General features: G+C 49.6%; 3 protein-coding genes across 5 annotated transcripts in view; 1 reads left to right on the top strand and 2 right to left on the bottom strand.

Moving 5' to 3' along the window:
- Dbndd2 (dysbindin domain containing 2) overlaps positions 1-2,199 on the bottom strand; it is a 5,449-nt gene extending 3,250 nt beyond the window's left edge. Inside the window, exon 1 of the mRNA XM_006235614.5 lies at positions 968-2,199. Within this exon, the coding sequence (XP_006235676.2) occupies positions 968-1,504 (537 nt within the window). The 5' untranslated portion in view covers positions 1,505-2,199. The remainder of the gene's footprint in view (positions 1-967) is intronic.
- Positions 1-26,418, bottom strand: part of Sys1 (Sys1 golgi trafficking protein) — a 27,293-nt gene extending 875 nt beyond the window's left edge. Inside the window, exons 1-4 of one of the 3 annotated variants that reach the window (XM_063284554.1) lie at positions 26,205-26,418; positions 25,804-26,040; positions 24,125-24,192; positions 4,461-14,617 (exon numbers count right to left, since the gene is read on the bottom strand). In XM_063284554.1, the coding sequence (XP_063140624.1) occupies position 14,617; positions 24,125-24,192; positions 25,804-25,965 (231 nt within the window). In that variant the 5' untranslated portion in view covers positions 25,966-26,040; positions 26,205-26,418 and the 3' untranslated portion in view covers positions 4,461-14,616. Of the gene's footprint in view, positions 1-4,460; positions 14,618-21,939; positions 23,151-24,124; positions 24,193-25,803; positions 26,041-26,204 lie in introns of those variants that run through there. The other 2 variants (NM_001399565.1, XM_063284553.1) reach the window with 2 other exon arrangements.
- On the top strand, positions 13,077-16,598 carry Tp53tg5 (TP53 target 5). Its single transcript, NM_001426987.1, has 5 exons — positions 13,077-13,200; positions 13,491-13,565; positions 13,755-13,885; positions 15,381-15,877; positions 16,478-16,598. The coding sequence occupies exons 1-4, from the start codon at positions 13,153-13,155 to the stop codon at positions 15,850-15,852; spliced, it is 726 nt and encodes a 241-aa protein (NP_001413916.1). The 5' UTR covers positions 13,077-13,152; the 3' UTR covers positions 15,853-15,877; positions 16,478-16,598.

Below are 26,418 nucleotides of genomic sequence, written 5' to 3'. Positions count from 1 at the left end.
TCTGACAATACTTTGTGAAGGAGGACTGTTTATAGAGAATTGAGCATCTGTCCTCTGAACTCTCAGAGCTGTCCCCTCCTCTCACACATCTGTCTGGCTTATTTCTCAAGCTAGCAGGTACTAACTAGAAGGGTGGGGGCTGGGTATAGTTCAAACCAGGTGTCTAGACTCCCAACACTGAGTTTTGCAGAACACCAGAGCTCTAGGGCCAGCCCTGTGCATACATTCCCATTCGTGGTATAGTACTCTGAACCCGTCCATCACCAGGAGCAGGGTAATCTCCAGGGTGAGGACCAAATTGTCATCCTCCAAGAAACCTCATCTGGCCACAGTGTATCTCAGCTCTTGGTCAGGTCTTCGAGTACTTGGGTAGCTCAGGAGGGACCCGAAACTAATGAGCCAGGCAGGGCCAAGTCAGTGCTTGGAGCTGATGTGGCTGCCGGCTGGCCAAGGAGAAGGGAGACGCTGACGCTGACTCCAGAGAAAGGCTCTTAGAGCTGCCGCCCAGGTCACAACGCTAAAAATACCCAGGGCCCCAGGGGCGGTCTGCGGAGCTGCGGAGAAGGGAGGTGAACTCGTGAGGGAGCTGCAGATGACCCGGGACCACCCGGACTCCTCTCTCCACTCCCTTCCCCCTGACATTGTGGTCTTACCAGGTTGAAGGGATGGCTCTGAGGGGCTGCGGAGCCAATTCCCAGAGCTAGGTAGTTGTTTACACGACCATAGGGACTGGGAAGAGTAGGGATTTGGAGATAGGAGGTTGACACCCGGGCAGGACCAGGGAAATGGAGAACGAACGCCCTCTGCCCCGGCCCCACCCGCGCCGGAGGAGGCAAGAGGCAAAGAATTCCCTAAAAGGGGACTGCCGCGTGGGCGAAGTCCGGGCAGGCGGAGGAGGGCACCCCACGTTCCGGTGCTGCGGGGGCCCGGTCTGCCGTACCTGAGCCCAACCCGCATTCCCCCCTACCTGCAGCGCCCGCGCCTTCTGGCTCGCTGGGTGCGCTCCCGACAGGCGGCGGCGGGGGCGTGGGAGCGAGCAGCGCCGGCCGGGTGGGGCTGTGCCTGCGGGGTTCCCTGGGGACCGGGCGGCCCTGGGAGCCGGGAACGAGGAAGAGGCGGGAGGCGGAAGTGGGGGCGGGGCGGGCACTCGGGGCTGGCGGCGGAGGACAGCTCCTCTGAACGCCGGGACCCGTACTTGCGGGGCGGGCGAAAAGTTCCCGCACGCATCCCTCCTCGCTCCGCCCGTGCGAGGCTGCGCGCGCCCAAGGCACTTGCGGCACCCCCGCCCCGCGCACAGCGACTGCGGGCACACGCGCCGGCTCCGGCCCACGCACACTTGATGCTCTTCGACTCCAGAGCAGCGCCCACGCAACGACCACGCGCACGCGCCAGCTGCCCGCTTCTCCGCACCTCGATCACCCTGGTCGCGGTTACGCGCACACTTCTCCAGAAGGTGCGGGGTGGGGAGGCGGGAGTCGGCTGCCGCCCAGCGAGTCAAGTGCATTGCCTCGGTCGACCCCCGGGTTCTTGGATTACCTCAGCTGGCCTAAGGACCACACCGAGCCGCCGCCCTACGGGTCAGCGGAATGGGCGAGTCAGGGCTGGAGGGGATGAGCCGGCGCCGCACCCTACAAGCCGGCAGGGAGCCAACACTTCGAGGTGCTCCAGAGATGCCAGACGTCCAGCCAGGCGTGGGTGGGCGGTCCAGTCGGAAACTGCCCCCCCCTCAGCATCTCCTGGCTCAAACCAGGGATAGCAGTGTCCAGTATAGCAGCCCCTGGATCAATGCTCCATTCCCTTCCCCACTTTTTCTCTCCCCATCCATCCCCTTGCCTGACTCTCAACGCAGTGTGAGGACGAGCCATGACTCTGTGTGTGTGTGTGTGTGTGTGTGTGTGTGTGTGTGTGTGTGTGTGTGTCTGTGTGTGTTCCACTAGGAATCTGTGTTGCAGCCCAGGAAACCGTCCTTGTCATCTCCCTCTCCTTTGAGGCCCACATTAAAATACACCTCCATTTCACATCATTTCTCTCTCCTACATATCTTTCCAATACACCATTCCTCTGTTCCCACCACTCTGGCTTGCCTCCTTCTGGTTTTCCTGTGTCCTCTCTTGCCTAGCTACATTGTCCACACAGGACAGCTCAGAGCCCAAGTCTCATGTTTTAATCGCCTGTGTTAGAATAAAATCTAGGCTCTGGTATTGTAAGCCTTTCTTTTCCTCCTTTCCTTTCGACAAGGTTTCTCTGTGTAGCCCTGCTGTCCTGGTACTTGCTCCGTAGACCAGGTTAGCCTCAAAATCCTAGAGGACTCAAGAGATCCTCCTGCCTTTGCCTCTCACCATACCCAGCTTCAAGTGGTCTTGAAAAGCAGGGAAATGGGAGGGTGTGTGCAAAGGGCTGGCTGTGAGAAGCAGGTGCATCTGGGTTTCCCCACAGGGGGACAGTACTCCAGCAATGCCTGAGTCGGGGACTCTTCTGTGTGGCTAGGTTGAGAACAAGCCTGCGAGGTAAGCACAGCGCAGCTTTCTCTCGTTCAGAAGAGTGGAGCTAGTCTGTGGAAAGCAGGGAGTGCGGAGGGTAAGTCACAGCCAGACCCCCTTGTGAGTTGTAAACCATGGCAGTTCCTGGCCAGCTGGGCAAACCCTTCTCTGACTCTTGATCCTGCCTGTTAACCATGGCTAATTAATCCCGCCCTCTTAGTGTAGGACTTTGGACACACTGCAAATGCTCCATAAACCATAGCTCTCTTGGTTGGGATGGCTTCTGAGAAAGGGAAAGACTGTGTTCTACTAAGAACTTATGCCATAGGAAGGGGGCCCGGACAGTTAGCGCTTCTGTGGGCGTTACTGGTGCCTCTGAGGTAAATGTCATTATGTCCACTTTATAGACACGGAAACAGAGCTACAGAGACGTAGGGGACTGTTGACGTTCTAAGCTAGTTGGTGACAGGGCTGGAATTGGAACCTGGGCAGGCTGCCTCCTGAGCTGGCTGTCACTACAGCTCTTTTATCCTGTTGTAAGTTTCCTTTTTCAGAAATATTATACCAAGTTTGAGTCCTGATTCTCATTAATGGATGGAGTAGATACTTGGTCTCATTTTTCTCTCACAGAAATGAGGCCAACTCCAGGTGGTCTACAGCAGCTGGAGCTTAGCTCCCAAGGTCAAGGACTCACTCTCTCACCCCTTCTCCCTGCCCCGGCTTCAAACTCATCTCTGGAAGAAGGACTCTAGAAAATAGACTTTTTAAAGGCTAGTCAAATTCGGGAGTGCAGGGGAGAGTGTGTAGAACAGGAGTTCCTGTCTGGTTGAATCAACTAAGCTCGAGGTTATTTCAATCAAAGTTGATGAAAGATCAGGATGTCTGCCCCTCCTAATCCCAGATTTTCAAAAACTGGTCAGAAGAAGGCTATGTCCAAGCTGAAGTCAAGTCAGCAAGCTCCACTAGAACTGTGTCATCCAAAAGAATGATCCCGGGTGGCAAGGAATGAACTGGCCGGGAGGAGGAAAGACCAGGAAGAAGTAGATGGCTTGACACTTCTGCCTTCCAGCTGGGACGAGCATGGCCACACTAAGAACAATTTCTACAACTTGTTGGACAGTCTTCATAGCTTTTGTCAAGAGAACTGAGATTGCAAAGTAACTAATGAACGTGAATTTCAAAGGATAGGAGTCTCCATGAGACATAGAATGTAGGCACTGGCTTACTTCTGAGGGGGAATATGAAATCTCCACGCATAAAGGTAAGAGAAATTAGAAGAACCAGTTAGCTAAAATGTTTATGGAGCTGTTAAAGGCCCACTGTGGTTCAAATGGGCTACGTCTGCAGGAGTGCGGACGACAGAACAGTGAGAGAGACAACTCAGTCACTCACATTAATGGCTTCACACAGGAAAGCAATGTCCAGGCACAAGTAACACTGTGCTTGGTGCCTACCATTCTATGTACTATGTCCATGGCTTGGTCACAATACACATGGAAATACAAGACCTATGTCACGAGTAAAAGTCAGAGGCTGGAGAGTAGTGCACACCAGCACTGAGGAGGCAGACAGCAGATGTCCGAGTTCAAGGCCAGCCTGGTCTACAGAGAAGAGTTCCAGGACACCCAGGGCTACACAGAGAAACCCTGTCTTGAAAAAAAAAACAAAAAACAAACCAAAAACAAAGTCAAGACTCTTTGTCAAGACTCAAAGTAATCAAGAGGATCAGGTCTGAGCCCCAGATGCTGCAGCTGTCTGACAGAATTTAAGAGAATGATGATCCATGAAATGCTCTCATGGAAAATGGAGATGATGTAAATGAGCAGAATTTTTAGCAGAGAGCAAGAAACTATCGCAGATCATATGCAACAGGAGAGACAGACACACTCGAGGTTTGAAGAACACCTTTGACAGTATCCTCAATAAAATTCAACATAGCTAAGGAAGAAATGGGTGAACCTGAAGACAGTTCAACAGAGGCTTCTTTTTTTTTTTTTTTTTTTTTTGGTTCTTTTTTTTGGTTCTTTTTTTTTTCCGGAGCTGGGGACCGAACCCAGGGCCTTGCGCTTCCTAGGTAAGCGCTCTACCACTGAGCTAAATCCCCAGCCCCTCAACAGAGGCTTCTTAAGATGATAAAAACAGTTAAACAAAATCACAACGAGGCCTAGGGATGTCACTCGAGTAGGGAGTCCTGTGTAGAATGCACAAGGCTCTGCTAAGACCAGGGCCTGAGAACATGCAGCTGTGAGCGCAGCACTTGGAGATGGAGGCAGGCAGGTCAGAAGGTCACCCTTCATCTGCATAGTGAGTCTGAGGCTAGCAACCCTGCATCAAAAGAAAGATGTCTGGAGTAAAGTGTAGGCTGGGCGTGGTGGTGCACACCTTTAATCCCAGCGCTCTGGAGGCAGAAGCAAGTAGAACTCTGAGTTGGAGGCCATTCTGGTCTAATTTAGGGATATTAATTAACTAATGGAGACAGTGTTAAATTGTCAAAATGTTAAAATAGATAACTGGTTTGCCTTACTATTTCATGTTCTCTCTCTCTCTCTCTCTCTCTCTCTCTCTCTCTCTCTCTGTGTGTATGTGTGTACATGCCTGTGGGAATACAAGTGTGTCAGCTGTGCTTGCCGGTGTGTACATTGTACATGTGTGCCCAGAGGCTGCCGTAAGGTATCTTCCTCCACCGTTCACTCACCTTATTTTTGAGACAAGGTCTTTCTCCAGATCTTATCTCACACATTGGCTAACCTGACTGTCCAGTGAGCCCCAGGAATCTAGCTGTGGTAGCCCCCTTCCCTGTCGTCAGCAGCAGGGTTGGACTGTGGTCAGCCAGCACCCTGGCTGTTATGAATCCATCTCAGGTCCCCATGTGCACAGTAGGTGCTTTATTGCCTGAGACATTACCCAGCCCCCACCATCACTATTTTATTATTATATCCTATAAAGTCAGACTGTGTATCTTAATTACAGACAATGCAACTTCACAGATTGCTGTTAAACACTACACAGATAAACCACTAGTAACTAGTGATTACCCTCCTTGGGCCTCTTGGTCGAGCCTTTGATGAGCACGCCAGGATTCGAAAGGCCTTGACTCTCTGTCGGGATCTACCTTGAAGTCACTAAGAATTAGTCCTATGCTTTTGTTGTTTTTTGAGACAGGGTTTCTCTGTGTAGCCCTGGCTGTCCTGGAACTTGCTTTGTAGACAAGGATGGCCTTGAACTCGTGTAGATCTGCCTGCCTCTACCTCCCGAGCGCTGGGACTAAAGGCGCGCACCACTACGCCCCACTTGCTCTGCTTCTTTATGTGTTTCGTAGGTTTCAGGTTTCCATAAGACTCGTTTTGAGTTAATTTTTATAAGTAAGACCTGCATTGCCGCACTGCCACAAAGCAGGGATTTAATACAATGTGATGAAGAGATTGTCTTCTAAACCGGAAAAAGTTCTACAATGCCTTTATAATACTCCATAGCTTCACAGAAACACGTAACATCAGACATGAGTCCTGCCATTCTCCAGTCATGTTGCATTTGCCTCTCCTCATACATCTGACATTACATTGTTGATTTCCATACGGAATTCCTGTAGGATTTTGAATCTATTCTGCTTATTTTGTGAGAGCATTCTGCAGTACAGTCCTAGCTGCCCCAGAACTTGTGGCAGTCCTCCTGCCTCTGTCCCCCCACCCCACCCCATTTTTGGAACTGTGGGTGTGCACATCATACCCTGCTGTGTACTCTGCTCGTGCGCTCTGCTCTGTGCGACCCACCTGTGCATACTCATTTGCAGTTTAATTTTCCAACCTGTACCTTCCAATGTAATTTTGGAGTTCAGAAGCCTTTTCTTGCTGTTAAAAATATTTTAAAATTTACATTTATTTATTTATTTATTTACTTACGTACTTACAGCTTGCTACAGCATGCATGTGGGGGTCAGGGGACAAGCTGCAGGACTTGGTTTTCTTTTTTTTTTGGGGGGGGGTCTTTTTTTTTTTCGGAGCTGGGGACCGAACCCAGGGCCTTGTGCTTCCTAGGCAAGCGCTCTACCACTGAGCTAAATCCCCAGCCCCAGGACTTGGTTTTCTTCTCCTACCACGTGGGGTTCAGGAATCAAACTCAGGTTGTCAGACTTTGTAGCGAACATCTCTATCCAAAAGCCATCTTGCCAGCCCTAAAATTATTTTTAAAAACTTGAAATGATTATAAATTCAAAGACAATTGAAAAGTCTCCCTTGGTCTAAGAGAGATTTTCTCATCCCTCAGAACTGCCAGGGGTGTTAGGCCCTCGGACTGCAGTTAGGGATTAGGCAGGGTTAGGAAAGTGGGGCTGAGAGGCCCTCTGAAATCCAGGGCCTCACACAGCACAGCTCCTGCACCTGACTCAGAGAACATCAGGGAAGAGGAGATGGAGGACTAAATGCTGAAGCACCAGGAGAGGTGCTGTGAGGTTCTGTCTCCTAGGAATGACTGAAAGATTTGCCCATGATGCTTCAACAGCATGGCTGCCTAAGCAAGGTCAGGAGAATTACCACAGCAGTCAGCACGCTGACTTGGAAAGGGCGAATCTCAGGATGCCCCACCCCACTCATACTCAAAGAAGTCAGCAATCCTGACAGTGGGAGGAACAGTCTCCCTAGGAATGAGCTCCCCACAATTACATTGGTCAGCCTTGGAACCTTAAGTAGGAGGGGACATAGGAAGGCAGATGTAATTATATTTTAATTTCAAAAACAGTGAAAAGACAAACCATACAACCACTATGGCATCTGGATACAGAAGGAAGAGTCTCTTTTCTTTGGGTGGTGTCAGACCCCATGACCAAGGCAAATCTTAGAAAACATTTGACTGGAGTTACAGGTACAGTTACTTGCTTAAGGTTTCAGAGGGTGAGTCCACTATCATACCCAAGAGCTTTATATCCTGATCTACAGACAACAGCAGAGAGACACTAGGTAGGCCTGGTGTAGGCTTTTGAAACCTCAAAGCCCACTCCCAGTGACACACCTCCTCCCAAAAGGTTACACCTCCTAATCTTTTCGAAACAGCTCATCAACTGGGGACCAAGCAAGGAGAAGTACAAGCCTATGGAAACCACGCTCAGTCACAGCACCAGAGGTGGCCACAGGAAGGCCCCAGTGGGTGACTCTGTACCAAGCACCTTGGCAGCACTAATCAGTCTCTGTGTTACAAGGACAGGATGTTTACAATGGGAGGGAAATGTGTTGGGGACAGAGTCCAGGGGAGTTGAGAAGGAGGGAATGGGGGTAGATATGACAAGATACAGTGTACATGTATGAAACCTTCAAAGAAGAGAAGCATTCAGACGGTAGACTGTGTTCAGACTTTCTTCTCTTTATTATCCCGGGCTTCTCACCCCATGCAAGCATTTTCTCTATGGAACTAGGAAGAACGAACCAGATGGATGATGGGAAACTACTCATGAGGCACTGTTACAGAACAGTCTGGCCTCAGGTGGCTTTACCTTGACGAGGTGGGAAGCAGATAAGGAGTGATAGCGTTGACTGGGTTGGGTGTAATGGCTCACGACTAGGGTCCCAGCACTCCCAGCACTCTGGAGGCTAAGACAGGAGGACTGCAAGTTTGAGACCAGTCTGCACCATAGAGTGAGTTCCAGGCCAGGCCAGTTATAGCCACAGGAGACGGCTCAGTGCCGTCTTGCACAACTAATGATGATGAGCAACTGCAGCCCCTGGCTTTATCCTGAGGCATGGAAAGCGTGTGTCTGCATAAACACCCCAGACAGCTGTTCACAGAAGCTTTATTCATAACTGCCCACACCTGAAGTCACAAAAGATGGTCTTTAGTAGGTGAGGATAAATAAACTGAGAGGGTTACAGAAATCAGTATTATTTAGTACTAAAAGGAGGTGATCACTTGGGTTGGGGAGATGGCTCAGTGGTTAAGAGCACTGACTGCTCTTCTAGAGGTCCTGAGTTCAAATCCCAGCAACCACATGGTGGCTCACAATCATCTGTAATGGGATCCGATGCCCTCTTCTGGTGTGTCTGAAGACAGCTACAGTGTACTTATCATAAGTAAATTTAAAAAAAAAAGGGGGGGGTAATCACTCAAAAGGTATGAAAAGGCATGGAGTATGTTTAAATGCTATTATTAAAAGCACCCATCCAAAATGGCTAAATACTTATTTTATTTTGATCACAGGACATACTGGAAGGCAAAACTATAAAGATATAAGGAGGTCAGCATTTGCCAGGGCTCGGTTGAGAAGGAGGGAGGAATAAAGTGGAGCACAGGAATTTTTAGGGCATTGAGACAGTTCTGTGTGATGTAATATCAAGGACACATCATTACACATTCATCCAAACCCATACACTGCACAGTAGCAAGTGGGACCCCTACATGAAGGATGGTCTGTCATGATAAAGCTAACGCACCATCTATGTTTGTCAGAAACTAACACTGTTGGTGGAATTCGGAGGGGCTACTCCCCAAGGTGGGAGGGTGGTGGGAAATTTCTGTGCATTCTACGTAATTTTTTTTCTTTGTGAGACGGGGTCTCACTGTTTAGCTCTGGCCAACCTGGAACTCCTTATGCAGAGCTGGATAGCCTTGAACTCACAGAGAAATCTGTTTCCCAAGTGCTGGGATTAAAGGCATGTACCACCACATCCAGCTACTTAATTTTGATATAAACTTAAACCTCCTCTAAAGGACAAAATCTTATGTAAACATTCCAAAAGATGTATGAAAGAATGGAATAAAAAGGCAGTCGGGTGGGCCCAGCACAGAATTTAGCCATTGTATGTCCAGACCAAGCTCTCCTGGGGCTCTCAAAGGTGATTCCCCGGCTCACAGCCTGGATCCTAAGCACATAGCAACATAGTACCTACATTGTGTCCACTTTCCCTGTCCATCCTGCTGCACGTGGCCTAGAACACCCTTTAAATCCCCTCTAGTGAGATGGCCCTGCTCACCCTATATCCTTTGCCTGGCTAACATTTGTTTTTCCTTCAGGCCTCATTTACCCTTGTCACAGACAATGCTACATAATTGTGGGGTTTTGTTTGATTTTGGTTTTAACCTGATTATGACCTATGATTCTGCCAGACACAGCTCTAGGTGCTGGAGGATTTATCAATGAATGCAACAAAAACTCCTGCCCTTGAGAAGCTACATTCCAGAGGTGCCTACCTCCTTGGCCTAGGGGCGTGAAATGGACACAGAAAGGGGACATGCTCTGCCTACAGTGCTGCTGTCCAAGGTGCCTGGTACTGAGCAGGCACTGTAAGTGGCCTGACGGAGCCAATGGAGCTAACAGGCCTCAGAGCATCTGCAGGACTAACAACTCCCTGGATAAACACCACAGTGGCAGGAGCAGCAGTAGGATCCCTGGGCAGGTAAAATGGCCAATGAGCACTGGGGTCCACAGAAGAGTGTGCACAAGAGACTGTCCTTGACACCTATCTTCCTTCCTGATTACCCCTGTTATCTTCCATGAGGCAGATGAATGTCCCCAACAGACCTTCATAGGACAGATGGATGAAGGACGTTTAAGAAAGTCTAGGATTGGGCTGGAGAGATGGCTCAGTGGTTAAGAGCAGTGACTGCTCTTCCAAAGGTCCTGAGTTCAAATCCCAGCAACCACATGGTGGCTCACAACCATCTGTAATGAGATCTGATGCCCTCTTCTAGTGTGTCCGAAGACAGCTACAGTGTACTTATATATAATAAATAAATCTTTAAAAAAAAAAAAGAAAGTCTAGGATTGGGGTTGGGGATTTAGCTCAGTGGTAGAGCGCTTGCCTAGGAAGCGCAAGGCCCTGGGTTCGGTCCCCAGCTCCAGAAAAAAAAAAAAAAAAAGAAAGTCTAGGATGGAGTGGGTACTAAACTTGATTGGGTATCAGACTGGCCAGGTACTGGGACAGTGCCTGAGAAGCTATTTCTTGCAAACTCTTTGGATTATTCTGATGTAGCCAACCAGACAGACCATCATCCTTTAGGGTGGGCCTCAATCTATCCCTACCCACGGTAACTCCCTCTTCAATCTCATGTCCTGCTACCACAGCCTCCATTTCTTCCAGGGATCTGCTCAAATCTCGCCTTCTTGATAAATATTTCACAAACCAGACTTCGGCCTTAAGGGAAAAGTTATGTGTGTGTGTGCCTATGAGTGCAGACACCTGGGAACCGGAGGGCTGGTGGAACCCCTGGAACTGAAGCTACAGTTGGCTGAGGCATGGCACCCACAGAGGTGCTGGGAACTGTTGGGTTGGTCCTCTGTAAGAGACATGTTTTTAACCACTGAGCAATCTCTCCAAACTGGTTCTCTTTTGTCTGGGAGATAGTGTCTCCATGTGTGGTTAGGCTGGTCTTGAATTGATTCTCCTGCCCCAGGTTCTCACATGCTGGCTTATCCCATCACGCTGTTTAATACAGCAAGACCCTTTCTTTACCTTTCTTATCCTCATCCCCCTGTTTACTTTGATGCAAACATTTAGCTTCATCTGCTGTAAGTGACAAGGTAAGTCTGACTTGTAGGCTCAGGAAAGTTTACCCCTCCATTCTGAGAATCTCCGCAGGCTCATTCTAAAGTACAGCCAGCATCAAAGGTTAAATGGCTAAACTTACAATTACATGTAATACAATACTGTGCATACACTAAAGTTAAAAAAAAGTTCTCAAAAAAATATTCTCGCTTGTCCCTTTCTAACCTGGAACACCATTGTTTGTATGTCTCCCTGAGTCTTTACCCTGCAGACTTGAGAGCACAGACATGATGTATAAAGGCACGTTCCTGAATATTTTTCTTATCCTAAGTCCAGTGACACCAACTGCTAAGCTGAAATGAACTTCAGTAGGAGTGGTTCCCAGGAGAGGTAAACAGGGCAAACTAGGCTTAAAAGTATCGTTTCATTGATTCATCCCCGGTTGGCATGGGTCAAATTCAGCTCATCTGTTGTATTTATAAATAGTCTTCTTGCAATAAAACCATGCCCACTCACATACTATCTGCGGCTGCTTTATACAGAACCAAGGTAGGCAGTTACAGCTACAGCTGAAAAGTCCCACTGTAGCAGCCCTTCACAGAAGAAAATGACTGGCTGCTGGTCTGGCTTTAAGAAAGTAATGGAAGCTGGGCTTGGTGGTGCACACCTTTAATCCCAGTACTCAGAGGCAGAGGCAGAGGCAGGCAGATCTCTATGAGTTTGAGGCCAGCCTGGTCTACAGAGCTAGTTCCAGAACAGCCAGGACTACATAGAAAAAATTTCAAAGAAGAAAAGAAAGAAAAACCTGGAGAAAACACTAGCAATGTAAAGCCAGTCAGGAATGAGAAGTGTTCAAGTTTCTCTCATCGTTTCAGGGTCTCTATTATTTTGTACTTTTATCTTCTTGCCTTTCAGTTTGAATACAAATTCTAATCCTTACGTTGGCACCACACTTGTTTAGACATGACCACATGCTGGCTATGGATGGAAAGAAGACTCAGGCAAAATTCAAGGAAAGTATATTGTAAATATCGGCTAAATTGGGGGACAAACTAAGAGAGAGAGAGAGAGAGAACTAAGATAGCTCTCTGAGTTTGAGGGTAGCCTGGGCAACATAGCAAGACAATTATTTCAAAAATAAAATAGGGGGCTGGAGAGATGAACCTGTGGTTAGAAGCACATATTGCTCTTATGAACAATCCAAGTTTGCATCCCAGCACCCACGCAGATCATAACCGCCTAGAGCTCCAACTCCAGGGGATACCACTCTCTCCAGTCTCTGCAGGCATCCCCCCAACACACACACACACACACACACACACACACACACACACACACACACACACACTATAAATAAAAAATACTTAATAAAACCCAAAACAGGCTGGGTGTAGTGGTGCACGACTTTAATCCCAGCACTTAAACAGCAGAGGCAAGCAGATCTCTTGTGACTTCAAGATCAGCCTGGTCTACAAAGAGAGTTCCAGGACACCCAGGGCTCCGTCACACTGAAAAACCTTGTCTCCAAAACCCAAAACCAAAACTAAACAAAAGAATAGTAACTGAACAATAAAATGTATAATAAAGAGCATTGAACGATTATTTCTAGACTTCATCAGCAAAATTTATAATACGCACACGTACCATCTGGGGGATACTTGCCTCCACTAAAATGTAAGCCCTCTACAGCCACAGCACCCAAACTATGCCTCATTTCATCTGAATATAAGCTCACTTTATTCTAGGAATTATATGAAGAAAAAGAGGTTGCGGGTGCCAGTCAACTAGGTGGCCTGGCTGGAGCGAGGAGGTTTGGGAACTCCGGTTTTCATGGCTTGACTTGTCAGACCCACATCATGTTCTCAGCTCTACCAGCAACCAGTCATGAATTGGTAAACTGCATAACCTTTTAAAATCTCAGCTTCATTTAAAAAGAGGGTCCATCTTCTTACCTCATAGGGAGGTCACGGTCGCGTACATACCGCCTGCCTCATACTGTGTTTCTCCACAGATGGGTGTGGCCTTTTGACCCTCCACCCTTCACCCCTAGAGACATAGCCTGATGCTGTCACACATTTCAGTGACGTCACAGCTCCCCTGCCTGGCAGCTCCAGAACCATCATATGGTACTCAGCCCAAGTGCTGATGTGAGAGGGGCAGGGTGCAGGCAGCACTGGGTCCAGTCTTGCTCCTACAGCCCCAGTATGAGTCCATCTACAAAGAAGAGGCTGAAGAGTAAAGTGGCTTCTAAGGTCAGCCCTGTGCCAGAGCCCGGCAGGCCCCATAGAAGGAATCGTACCAGAGAGTCCAGCCGCAAGAAAGAGTCTTTCCAGCCTTGTGGAAAGGGGGAAGGTGAAGGGTCAATGGAGGCTGGCAGAGCTAAGATGCTCTCAGTTCTGTTCCAAACCCAACGTGATAAGACTCTAGTCTAGGACTGGTCTAACCAAACTCAGCCAAATGAGCACAATACGGCACAATACGGGAATGCGAGGGGACTCCCCTATACCAGGACGCGCTCTCTCACTTTCTTCCCATCCCTCAGATGCAAGATGAGAAACTACAGGACAAGATAAACCAGCCTGTGGGCAAAGTAATTGAGCGGAACCGACTTAAAACGGTGAGATGCTCCATTTTAGCCCCTGCTTAGGGAACCCGACCCCCACCTGAAGTGTTGCCCCAGGTGCCAGACCCAGTGACCCAAGGGAGCCAGCAGACTCAGCCCTGGGCTGAGCCAAGCAACTGGCAGGGGAAGAGGGGCTCTCCTGGGAGATCTGGAAACCTCTTTCTGGTTTCTTGACCCTGGCAGGTATTAAAAAACTTGTCCCTCTTGAAGCTATTCAAGAGTTCGAATAGCCGGATCCAAGAACTCCATAGGCTGGCCAGAAGGTGCTGGTATTCAGTGCTCAGAGTTCCACAGATCCTGCAAATCTCTGCTAGGTAAGCTCCCCCACACCCCTTCCTCATACACTCACAAAATGGACCCAGTGGCTATCTTTCCTAGGGACAGGCACTGTGGGGGAGGGTCAGAAACAGTGGCCTACTTTATAGAAGGGCTCTGTGCAACAGGTATTTACACATGCTGCTTTACTGATAGGGCCCGAAGCTCAAGAAGTGAACTGATGATAAGTGGTAGAATGAATGCCTGTTTGAAGTCTTTCCCACCTTATGTCAAAGCTGTGGCTGCAACAGTGACCATAGTCATCTGGCTAAGAGCCCACCATTGCCCTGTGTGCTGAGTGTGTATGTGGTGGGAGCTTTCCTTCCTTCCTCTCCCTGGCAGCAACTCACTCACAGACCAGTCGCCCTCTCAGTCTTGCCCAGAACCTAATTATGCGGAGGTGGCCCTAGAATTCGAGGAGCATTTTCATGAGTGCCTGCTCTCTGCTTGGCGTGTTACATATGCACCCCACTTAGTTCCTGCTTCCCAGCAATCCTAGGTTCATTACAGCACCCACTTGATGATGGAGACCCAGGGCCTGGGAGGTCACCTGATGATCAGAGTCTAGCATGTCTGACTCCAGAGCCCGCTCCAGTCTGCTGCTGCCTCACGGCTTCCTACTTGGCAGATCTTGACAGCAGTCACCCACTAGCCATCACTGTCACCAGCTAGGACGAGCTTGCATGGGGCTTGGCCCCGCTGGCACACGTACTCCTGAGGAAATCTCCTTTCTGGTAGAAAAAAAAAAAAAAAAGCTGTTTATTCCTTCCTAAGGTTCTTTCTGTGATGTGGCCTCCCAGATACAGGTGTCCAGAAAGCCCAGCACCACAAGGCTCAGGGCCACAGAACATCATAGCTTTTAAAGCACAGAAACATTTCTTAAAAATAGTTGTCCCTGGGGTTGGGGATTTAGCTCAGTGGTAGAGTGCTTGCCTAGCAAGCGCAAGGCCCTGGGTTCGGTCCCCAGCTCCAAAAAATAGAAAAGAAAAAAAAAATAGTTGTCCCTGGGGTTGGGGATTTGGCTCAGTGGTAGAGCACTTGCCTAGGAGGCACAAGGTCCTGAGTTCGGTCCCCAGCCCTGAAAAAAAGAAAAAAAAAAAAGTTGTCCCTAACTAGCCCTCCATGTGAGAGGCATCTTGCCTTCATCCTGCCTTCTACCCAGGACAGGTGAGGGTACTGGAGAAGACTCCTCAGAGCGCCATGATTTCTCAGAATCTATTTTGAAAGGAACACTGAGACAGCCTAGCACAGTGGCAAGTGCCAACAACACACTACCCTTAGGCTCCTCAGAAATTGGTCATGCTATCCGCCTCACAAGATCTCACATGCATTCTGCCTAAACTTCTCTTACACCTTCCCCACGGCACGAGAGACATTTCTTTTCAGTCTATCTCTAACGGCTTCCTGAACCAGCCACAGAGCAACCACCTCAGGACTGGGTTAGAAGGACCCTCTTAGCCGTGCTCTGCTGACAGCTCTCCTTCTCCCTCTCAGGGACAATGATGTCTGCAAGAAAGTGAAAGAAAAGAATGCAGAACTCCAAGAGGTTAGGGCCCTTGAGAAGAAACCAGACTATAAGAAGGCAGAGTCCATAAAGGAACCTAAGCAAAAGACATCCAAGCAGTGGAAACTCAAGCGAGGATCTAAGGGGACACCTGCAGCAGTGACACGGAGAAAAACACAGAAAAAATCTAAAGTCTCCAAGACGTCAAAGAGCCGAGGCTCGAGAACCAGAGCCCAGAAGAGGAAAGCATACGTTAAGAAGCCACGCGTCGTCTTCCTGAAGACCTACCATCACAGCCTCCCCATGGGGGACATGAAGCCGCTGGATATAACTGACCAGTTGGTCTGGTTCGAGGGGCTCCCCACGCGCATACACATTCCAGGACGCCGGATCATGTGCAGATCGTCTGCCTTACGCTGCTTCAAGCGTTCCTGTACCCGTTTCTGTTCTGCATCACTTTGAGCTGCCTATGCACCATCCATACAAGGTAAGTGTGACATTGCCACTCCGCCAGGCTCACACTCGGGGCTTTGGGTCTTGGTGACTGTGGCTGGCAGTACTGAGAGGCCCCACATCCAGAGAGAGGAAGCTATTGACCCGGCCACACAGCAGGCTAATAGCTGGGCTGAGGATACATCTTGGTGTGACTCTGAGCTCTAGAGGAGGTGTGCTGGAAGTGTGAGACCTGACATGTACTGTCTCATGTGAGGAGGCTTCAGAAGAGTGGGGTACTACTGTGTCTGAATCTCAAGTGATGTTTAAACTTAGGGAGAAGTAGCCACACTGGGCTTTCTGCATTTCCTCCCTGCAGACCAAATCAACTCTGATTCATTCACATTTTAAATAAGATGAATGCTAAAAAGAAAGTTCTTAAAGCAAAGACAACAAGAAACTCTCTTCATGGGTTGAGTTCCCCATGAAAGGGAGAGGCTGACTGGATCCTGAAGTCCATGTTAGTGTTTCCCTTTGGGAAACCCAGATAGCTCCAACTTGCCACAAAAAACAAAGACCCAGGCCGAGCCCGCTCACTGAGCAGCAGCGCCCTCTAGGGGCGAGTCTCATAACTAACAGGGCGCTCTGCTTGCAGGTGGTGTGACCCTGGATGGGAACTTGAAGTGTAAAAGAAGTAGAGATCCTGCTATCTATCAGCTTAGTGGAAGGGATAGGCAAGAAAGTCGCAAGTCTACAAATAAAATCTCCCCTATGACTACTCGCGCTGCCTAGCTGAGACTGGCAATCTCATAAACATGGAGCAAAGGTATCTTGGGGGAGGTCTGGGGGAGGAGGCTGGGTTGGTAAGTGTCATGAGTCTGCTATCTATCCTCCTCCATCCCTCGACTCCTAAGGTCATTCTGTAAAACGGGAACAGAAAATCTACCAAGCTGTGTCCTTCAATCTCTCCTAGCTCCCCAACAAGGTGGGTCCTTTGAACAGTCAGTGGGTCTTCTGTGAAGTCAGAGACCACTTGTCTCCTGGGTACAGGTGCCTCATAATGGTCCAGCAACCCAAGGAGAGGCAGACACTTGTATGCTATACAGCAGGTAACTCACCCAGGCTTGCTCAGAGAGGAGTCAGCAGAGCAAAATCTACCCTCCACCCCCATCTCCTGGCTTCTCTCCCTTCCATATTCCTAAGAAGAGAAAGTCACACAGAGCCTGCCTTGGCCAACGGAGTCTTCCCAGAATCCAGCTCACCACTGATTATCAGTGCATGTGGTGTCAATAACTGGGCCTGCTGGGTCACAGGTCATGGATCCTGTTCAACCACTCTAACTTAGTTCAGAGATGGGAAAGACCAGGACAGGTGGGGTTGTAGGCACAGTGTCCTAACAGTACGTTCAACACCCTTGAGCCTGAGCCCTGGCTGACTTGATTTCATAACTGTCATCATTTGTCAGTGGGAATCAGAGGGCCTTGTACACACAGCTGTGGAGATGGGTCAAAGGAACCCAGACCTCCTTCAAAGACCATAGCCCTTCTTATATTCCCCTGGAGCTGGCTCTGATGAGTGTGCCCTCGGGTGAGGCACCCAGCTTCCAAGCCATGGAAGGGCAGGCCCACAGAGTTCTCTGGAGAAGCAGGCAACAGTGACAAGATCCCCTTTTGGAGGGACAGGGATGGGAGGACAGCCTCACTTTCCCCTACACTGTTGCTCTCTCTACTGGGCTTGGCACTGCCATCAATATTAGAAGGGCAGCCTGAGACCATGGACCACCCAAACGTGGCATCGGGAGTGTCCCACCATATTGCTGCTTCTTATGGGTGGAGCCCAGGGCATCTGAGCACTCTGTACTGAACCACCCCTGGCATTTCCCAGCAGCCTCCTCCCTGGTCACTCCTCTCCAGCTGTTTTCCTGCTCAGTGGTCTCCATTTTTGGTTTCATCAACCTTGGTAAATAACCTTTCTTCAAACTCTTTCCAACCTCCTGTTTATCAGCATATGACTTCACATCAACATCCCTCAGTGGGTGGTCAGGGCACAAACTGTCTTCATGGCACCCTCTTCAGAGAGTGATTCAAGCACAGGCCCGAGAGGAGAAGGCCTGGCCAAGGTGGCCATGCTGCAGTCTGCGCCCAGGGGAGGAGTTGGGCTGAGGCCTGTGTGCAGAGGCCGAGACCCACCATGGCCTAGGGAAGGAAGAGCATGGTGGAAGACACTTCTGCCTCCCAACAGAACTTCTTCCAACTCTGCCTTGTCCCCAAGCCCTGGGCATTTGTGACTGCCATCTGCTTATATCTGAGTGCTCCCTTTCCTGAATTTAACCACTTAAGTCTGAGCTTCTCCTAGGTTTGGTAGGAGCCATTATTCAAGAAAAGAGTATCCCAGAAATGGTGTTGAACTCACTCTGTAGACCAGGCTGGCCTCCTAACTCAGATCTGCCTGTCTCTGCCTCCCAAGTGCTAGGACTGAAGGTGTGTGCCACCACACCTCGCTATTTCAATTGGTTTTGTTTGTTTTTTAAGGGACACTAGCTGGGAGAGGTGGGACCTCTAATCCCAGCATTTGGGAAACAGAGATACAGGGATCTCAATGAGTCCAAAGCCGCCCTAGCCTACATAGACAGCACTTGCCAAGGCTACAGTGAGACCTTGTCTCAAGAGGCCATGGGTGGGGGTAGCACTAACAGCCGTCTAGAGGTCTTGAAGTGAATATAGCTTATGTAGGAAAGTCAGTTTGTGGGGTGATGAAGGATTTTAGTCTTTCCCTAAACTTCCTTCACAGTTCTGTGCTATAACATCCCAGGCTTGGTTCTGTTTCTCCCTTGTGAGCTGCTACCTAATTGCCTGCAAATAAGGACTGGCTGTCAGTTTCCTAAGATACCCAATTATCGGGGGTTGGGGATTTAGCTCAGTGGTAGAGCGCTTGCCTAGCAAGCGCAAGGCCCTGGGTTCGGTCCCCAGTTCCGGAAAGAAAAAAAGAAAAAAGAAAAAAAAAAAAGATACCCAATTATCTGGATCAAGTTGGAACGGGAGTTGTGTGATGTTAAGCTGATCGAATTGTTAACTCCCTAATTCTTTGTAGTCTCTCTCTCTCCCAGTGGATTAAGTGAGAATATTCATGAGTAAGGTGAGGCGGACTGGAAAAGTCTCCTCGTCTGTAAAATGGGTATATGGGAGGGAGCCTGCTAACTTTCAGAATCATGGGTTATTTTCTACTTTCCAGATGTGTGCTACCTGTAGTATCTCATGAAAATCTCACAATAATCCAAAGGAATGGGTCCAATCTGCCCGCCACAGTCCTGAGTCCTGCATACATGGATTCAGCCAGCTATAGGTGGGAAATCCTTGTTAAAGCTGTCCCTCCATGCTGAGTAGACAGGCTTTCCTTGTACCCTGAACTGTATGCCCCACCCCCACCACAGCACTACCTTTTGCAGGGGTGGGGTTAGGGACACAATCACAGGCTGGCCAAGCTGGCCTCTGCCCAGCTGTCACTCCGCTGTAGCTCTGCAGTGGCCCAGCAGGTTGCATTCCCGCTGAGTAGGAATGCACCAGGACACTAGGCTTCCATGCCCCTCTCCTCCCTAACACTGTTTCCCTTAGCTCTTGTCCCTCTCCTACAAGCCGTGATGTTTAGTCTCTGACTGCCCTTTAGTCAGAAGGAAGTCACCCTGGAGCGCCAGAGAGCCCAGAAAGTCAGCTTCCAGGAGAGCCTTTTTGAATTATGACCCCTTTAGGACTTGGAGGGCCTAGGGCCTTCCCTAACCCCTCCCTCCAGTGTATCTTACCGATGAGGAAACTGGAATTGCCATTGCATTTTGGCTTCCATGGAGTCAGTCAGAACAGGGCTGCCTAGAATGAGTTAGATGTGTCCTCTGAGCCATACTCCACCCCACCTCACCGTCATCTTTGGGGTTAACTGTTCGGAGTGGCACAAAGTCTCCACACATCTCTTGAGTTCAGGTGTTAGGTAGAGTGAAGGGAGAGGCAGGGTCAAGACTTCAGGTCTCCAGAGGAGGGACGTTCATTCACTAGGAAGCTGGAGGTAGGTTTTAGATTGCAGCCTTCCTCCTCTGGAAATTAACACATGACCTGCATTCCTACATCACTTGTTAACCTGTGGTCCTTGTGCACTGCCCATCTGTTTTTCTTGAATAGCTAGTTATGTCTGTAAAGCTCTGTCCAACCTAACCTACAGTGACACAGTGAGATCTGAAGGTCTGACTACGATGTCATAGACTGCTGAACCAATCAGAACTTACACACCCTGATTACTGCCCTCTTCTACATGAGCCCAAATTCTGAGGCTGACAAGTTCGTTTTCTCATCTGTAAAATACGGCTGATGGCACTTCCCACCGAAGTTGTCACATGTGAGATAAGTCCCTGGCCCACTGCTACACAACACCTGTTCAGCATCCCGTGGATGCGATTATTAAAAGGATGAACTATCACCACTCCTGCAGACTGGAACTCACCTCTATAAACCATGCACAGTGTTGCTTCAGAAACTGCACGTATCTTAAGGTTATAAAACTCATGTTTGTTACGTGCTCTACTGGCTGGTATCATGTGTCAACCTGACACCAGCTGATCACAGAGAAAGGAGCCTCAGTTGAGGAAATGCCTCCACGAGATCCAGCTGTAAGGCATTTTCTCAACTAGTGATCAAGGGAGGAGGGCCCAGCCCATTGTGGGTGGTGCCATCCCTGGGCTGGTGGTCTTGGATTTTATAAGAGAGCAAGCTGAGCAAGCCAGGGGAAGCAAGCCAGCAAGAAACATCCCTCCATAGTCTCTGCATCAGCTCCTGCTTCCTGTCCTGCTTGAGCTCCAGACCTGACTTCCTTCGGTGATGAACAGCAATGTAGAAGTGTAAGCTGAATAAACCCTTTCCTCCCCAACTTGCTTCTTGGTCATGATGTTTATGCAGGAATAGAAACCCTGACTAAGACACATGTGTATGGGGTCTATAGGTTGAGTGTGGATATGCACACATGCAGGGCCCAGCAGGATATACAATTTTTCCCCCTATCACTCTCTGCCTACTGTCTTGAGACAGGGTATCTCACTGGACTGGAAACCTGTCATTTCAGCCAGGCAGGACGGTCAGCTAGCTATGGAGATATGCCTGTCTCTCTGCCCTCTGGGGGAGGTTATATAATTTTTTAAATCAACTGTCCCTCATCTCAGTCATCGTATTACTGGGATAAAAAGAAATAAAAATAAATCACCTTGGTTTCTTTAGTGATTTTACAATTTCCAAAAATCAAATAAGCAGCAGAAGGACACAGGTTTCTCATTACAAAAATAAAAAGAAAAACAAAAAAACCTTATGCAGGAAAAGTTGGCACAGCCACTAAGAGAAACTGCTAAGAGACGTTCCTGTCTGGAACATCAGAATCCACAGCTTAAGGGGGTGGCAGCCACACTCAATTGTCTACACTGTTCATTGCAGTCATGTGCCTTCAGAGTTTGGGAAGGAAACCCACCAATCCAGCTGGACCCAGGCCCTGCAGCCAGTGGGGCCACAACCCTGGGTTACCCTGGACCTCACCCTAGCTCACCTAGCCTCTGCCCAGGGACCGTCAGTCTCAGATTCTCATTCTGCCAGCTCTGACTCCTGCTCTATAGGGCTGAGAGCCAAAAGGCAAGAAGGGCTCCCTGTGCAGGAAGCTAAACTTAGCTGTGATATGCAGCTATCTTGGACAAGCTCCAGAAACCAAAGAATTACAACAAAGGCTTCACGAAAAACGTATGGTACTGTCCATGTTCAGGAATCACAAGTGTGTGTCAGAGGGGGTTGGGGGGGAACACCAGGCATCACAGAGGGAGCTGCTGGTGGAGAGTGGGATATAAGATTTTGCTTGTTTTCTTGAGATAGGGATTCACTATAACCCCCGAGTCTGTCATGTGGCCTCAAACTCATGATCCCAATAGCTCAGTCTCCAACGTCTTAGGGCCAGCAGGTGCTGCCACTCATACTCTGGCATTTAGTATTTTACCTGGAGAAGTAACTGTGGGGCCCAGAGAAGAAGGAATCCTCATTATTTAGAGCCCTTGTGCACAGGTGACGCTCTTGGTCCCAACAATGACATAAGTACAAGCCAAAGTGTGGAAAATAGTGTATTTATGCACCCAGGAAGGACAGCTGCCAGCCCTCACAGAGGAGACCACTCAAAAGCAAGCTCTAGCCTCAGCAGAGCCTCTAGCACCGTTAGGATCCCCTCTCCATACAGAACACAAACAAGACCACAAACAGAAGCTCTTGCCACAACTGAGATCCAGTGGAAGCTGGGTGCCTGGTCATTTCTAGAGCGCAGACAGTGGCTTTTATTATAAAGCTAAGGCGGGGGTTTGGGGGATGCTGAGATCTTCTCTGGGCCCTGTGTCTTTGACTCGCTATGTTGAGAGCCAGCAGCAAGGGAGAGTTCATACAGGAAATTGGAGGAAGTCAGTAATGGGTTCTTGGGGACACACACACACACACACACACACACACACACACACAACACAGGTACGTGCGTGTGCATGTATCACAGGGCACAGTTGTGCATTTTTCTTGTGCTTGGTACCTCCTCTACCCGCCGTCCTCTCTGTCAGCAGCCTAGTACTTTGTACCTACGATTCCTTCTGTGGCTATGGACCCAGAAATCAAATGTTTCCCCACACAGAATCACTGGTTTGGCAACATGGCAAAGGTACCAGCTGTCACAAGGCATAGGACAGACAACGAGAAGAGTGGTTTGTTCCAATCAGATATCCTTGATTTTTTTTTTTCTTTTTAAAATAACAGGCTGGTGACAGTATGGTGGCTCACACGACATGGTTCCAAATCTGTCACTACCCTCCGTGAGGCCCCTCACCGGCCTCCAAATACCAAGGCTCCAGCAGGCAGAGGCCGTTCTTGCATCTGTGACCATGGCTGCTACCTGCCTTCATGGCAGGACCTCACTATCTCTCCACCAACAGGCTTCACATTTCCAGGGTTCCTCTCAGACTTGGGCCGGACCCCATCTGGAGGTCTGAGCAGCCCGAGGTGATGGGGCACAAGTGCCAGCAGAGTGTCCGATGGGCCCAAGTCTAGACATTGGACTTAGGGGCTGAGCTGAGGGGGATCTCCTTGAGCTCCGTCCGCATGCACAGGTACTCCCCGATGACGGCCATGAGTGCAATGCACACAGCTTGGACCAGCCACCAGGTCAGCGCCGAGGGGAAACGGGAGCTGTAGAGCCAGCAGCCCAGGAGGTGAAAGAAATGCACAGTGACAGTGAAATCCAGGCACTGCTTCCCGCGCCGGATGAAGTACAGCAAGCCCAGGGCACTGTGGGGAGAGGATAGCAGCGAGTTGTCACTGGGTTGTCCTGGCCTCCCATCAGGTTGTTGGGGAAGTGGGGACATCATGGTGGTCAGAAGCGAGCACGGTACATGAGAAGCAAGGGTCATCCTATCAGACGCCTAGAGAAGCCTACTGGGTAACATCAAGAGTGGATCTGACGGAGGGAGGCTGGGGTGGAGAGATTGATGATAAACAGCTACCCAGGAATGGTGCAGACTGCTGTGTACTGGGAAGTATACACAGTCTACATAATGCAGACAAAAGCGATTTGCCATCTACGCGAAGCTTAACACAGCCAGGAATAAATCTGTTTTCCCACTATTCAAGAAAAGCCAGAAATCTGAGCACTTCCCCATCGTCAGTGTAAAGTCATAACATAAAGGACAAGACACTGTTAGAAGTACTTCCTAGGGATTAACAGCACTTTACAGCTATGACGTAAGTGACTGATTGGATTCGCCCTACTTTACTGATGAGCAAACTGGAGATAAACTGCCAGAGTCACTCCACAGTGGTAAGGCAGTAGAAGGTTCAAAGCCAAGTGAGTCTGCTCTTAAGTCTCAGATCTTGGTCCCTATGCTAAACTGACCCTCAAACGGAGCAATGGCCATGAGTGACCTAGGATGCTGACAGATGAGTCCAGCCCCTGGAATGTACACAAGGAGAGGAGAAAGGTGACTCGAGCAACGGCACAAAGAAGAATGTAAGCCAACCTCCCAGCTTCTGGTCTAAGTTCCCTCACCTCACATATTCAAGCAGGCCATCAGGCGGCAGTGCATACACAGTGACAGTTGAGCTTTGCACTTAATTCCAAACAACAATGGGGACCATGACAGGGCCAGTCCACAGAAACAGGCTCTTGACCCATCTTACTACCCCCAAGAAGTGCCAGCCTGCCTCATGGTTAAGTTTAGGAGGTTAGACCCTAAAAGATGAAGAGTAGAGCTGGTGATACTCACCAGGTGAGGGCGTTGAGGACGAAGGACATCATTGAGAGCCGGCCTGGAGGGGTGGAGAAGCCCAGGATCTGAAGGGGAATCACAAGGGGAAACAGGCTAGAGGCCCGGCTTCGCACAGCCAGGACCCTAGCAACAGCCTATGACACAAGCATTCTTCTCAGAGTACAGGAGACAATATGGTCTCTTCCCACGCACCCGTTATGGGATTTCGTTTGAAGCTCAAGGTATATGGGGGGATACTATTATTCTTTTACAAACGATACAAGAGTTTAGGGAAGTTGCCTGAGGCAATACCGTGTCTAGAGCGCAAGAATCAAGTCTAGAAAGCATGCTTAGCAAACTATGGCTCCACGGGTCAGGCACCCGCTTTAGGAAATACAGCTTTATTGAAACATAGCTCACAGATATTTTCTGATACATTGCTCAGGAGCGCATTTGCACTGTAAGGGCAGAGTTGAATAACCATGACCAAAAAACCTCTACGACCTCATCCTTCCAAAAGCTGTTGGCTGGACCTCGAGGTGGAACTCAGGCTGTGTACATCAGACCAGTCCTCAACAAAGCCTGATTCCCATATGCCCTTACAATAAGGATGGAGCCTCCTACAACGTGCCACTACTCGGCATCCAGTAAGTTTGCAATACTTACTGCTGACAGAGTCTACTAAACACTAAATATCTGTGCCATACTATAGCTTGCAAAGGCCTTTAACATCAATGATCTCACAATGCTACTACTGTCTCTTTGCACAGAATTAGTCACCCAGAGGCTAGTGCACACAATAGTGGCAAAAGCAAGGCCAGGTGACCTGGACCAAGAATTTTGCTTCTCATCAACCACCACTGCCTCTCCTCTCTCACAACCTCTTAGATTTCCACCATATTTTACAAAGTATTTTCTTACTCCTCAACCCCCTCTGCGCCTTTTAACGTTTTACTATAGGTGACGCGACAGGATTATCCTGCTCACCTTCCAGAGGATAAACGAGATTGGAAAGGTAAAACAACTCAAGTTCCCTCAGCTAGATTGACCCCTAAGCACAGGTGGGCTCTTCGAATGACAGTTTACTACCCAATACCAACAGTATGACATTGGAAACGGGAGAGGAATCATTTGCCCGAGTCACACAGCAGAGTGGAATTTAAATAGAGACCAAATCTAAACAGTTCCCACTCCATCACTACTGATGCCCAGTTATCGATTCCTCTTTCCACTGTGGCTCCTGACGATCCGAGCTGAGAGAAGGTTAAGTCATTTTTCTAGAGGGTCTCAAGAAAGAGACTTATCTATCATGCTTGCCTGGGACACAAGTCTGTTGACTGTATTATCTGTCATGTGTGTTCAACCTCAAGTCACAAGCTGCAGAGCTAGGAGAGCTACGAGGCTGAGTGCGGCCGCAGCCAACACAAAACTGTAAAGTTATTTAAAATCCTATGAGAGTTTGTTTGTTATCTCGAATGCGCAGTTTCTGAGCGTGAACTTTGTAGATCAGTACTTAGTTTCCCAATATCTATCTGCCTCCCTGTCCTCAGTCTTACAGATGAGCAAGGGGGGTCGGGGAGGGCACACTGAAATCCCTTCTTTTTGTAAAATGTCCACAAAATAAGAAAGTGGCACAGCCGGATCTAGAGCTCCGGGATACCCGACCACGAAAACCTACTCTATCCTGCAAAGCCTACCTCGGCGTCGAACATCTGGTCCAGGGACGGGCTGCTGCGCACCAGCGCGTCCACTAGCGCCAGCCACAGGCCCAGAGAGCCATAGTAGACTGTCTGCATGAGCACGATCTGCGACAGAATCAGCAAAGGGTCCCACACGTAGCTGCGGAACTGGCCCGCCATGCCGGCCCGCGGGGCTCGGCAGCCGCCCGCGCCTGTCAGTGCCGCCACGCCATCGTTCCGCGGCCGCTGGACTACCTGCGGGAAGACACACGGAGCTTCAGCCGGCCGGCCGTCGCCTTGACAACGCCGCGGGAGGGAGGAGGGTCTGAGACCCAGGAGCGAGCCCATTCCTGGGTGGGAGAGGCGGGGCGGGCCGACCCACCCGTTCCGGCCGCCGGGCTCCTCCCGGGTTCACTCACCCGCGACCCGCTCGGGGATCGAAGCGTCCGAGCGCGGCCGGGCCTAGGCGGTGGACTTCTGAAACTGCGCTGACAGACAGGACCATGGAGCGGAAGACCCACCGGCCTAGAGAGGCTGAATAGCTGCGGCACACGGCTATCAGCGAAGGAAGCGCTTCCGGGGACGGCTACCGAGGGGCATTGCGCAGACGCAGTGGATGCACCCCGCACGCCA

Source organism: Rattus norvegicus, chromosome 3, assembly GCF_036323735.1.
Source record: "Rattus norvegicus strain BN/NHsdMcwi chromosome 3, GRCr8, whole genome shotgun sequence".
Classification (NCBI taxonomy): domain Eukaryota; kingdom Metazoa; phylum Chordata; class Mammalia; order Rodentia; family Muridae; genus Rattus; species Rattus norvegicus.
The sequence above is the reverse complement of the archived record's forward strand: the minus strand, read 5'-3'. Positions and strand labels throughout refer to the sequence as shown.

Coding starts and splice junctions, on each gene's coding strand:
- Tp53tg5 (NM_001426987.1), top strand. CDS start 13,153: ATGAGTCCATCTACAAAGAAGAGGCTGAAGAGTAAAGTGGCTTCTAAG. Junction 13,566..13,754: donor AGCGGAACCGACTTAAAACG/GTGAGATGCTCC, acceptor TGACCCTGGCAG/GTATTAAAAAACTTGTCCCT. Junction 13,886..15,380: donor ATCCTGCAAATCTCTGCTAG/GTAAGCTCCCCC, acceptor TCTCCCTCTCAG/GGACAATGATGTCTGCAAGA.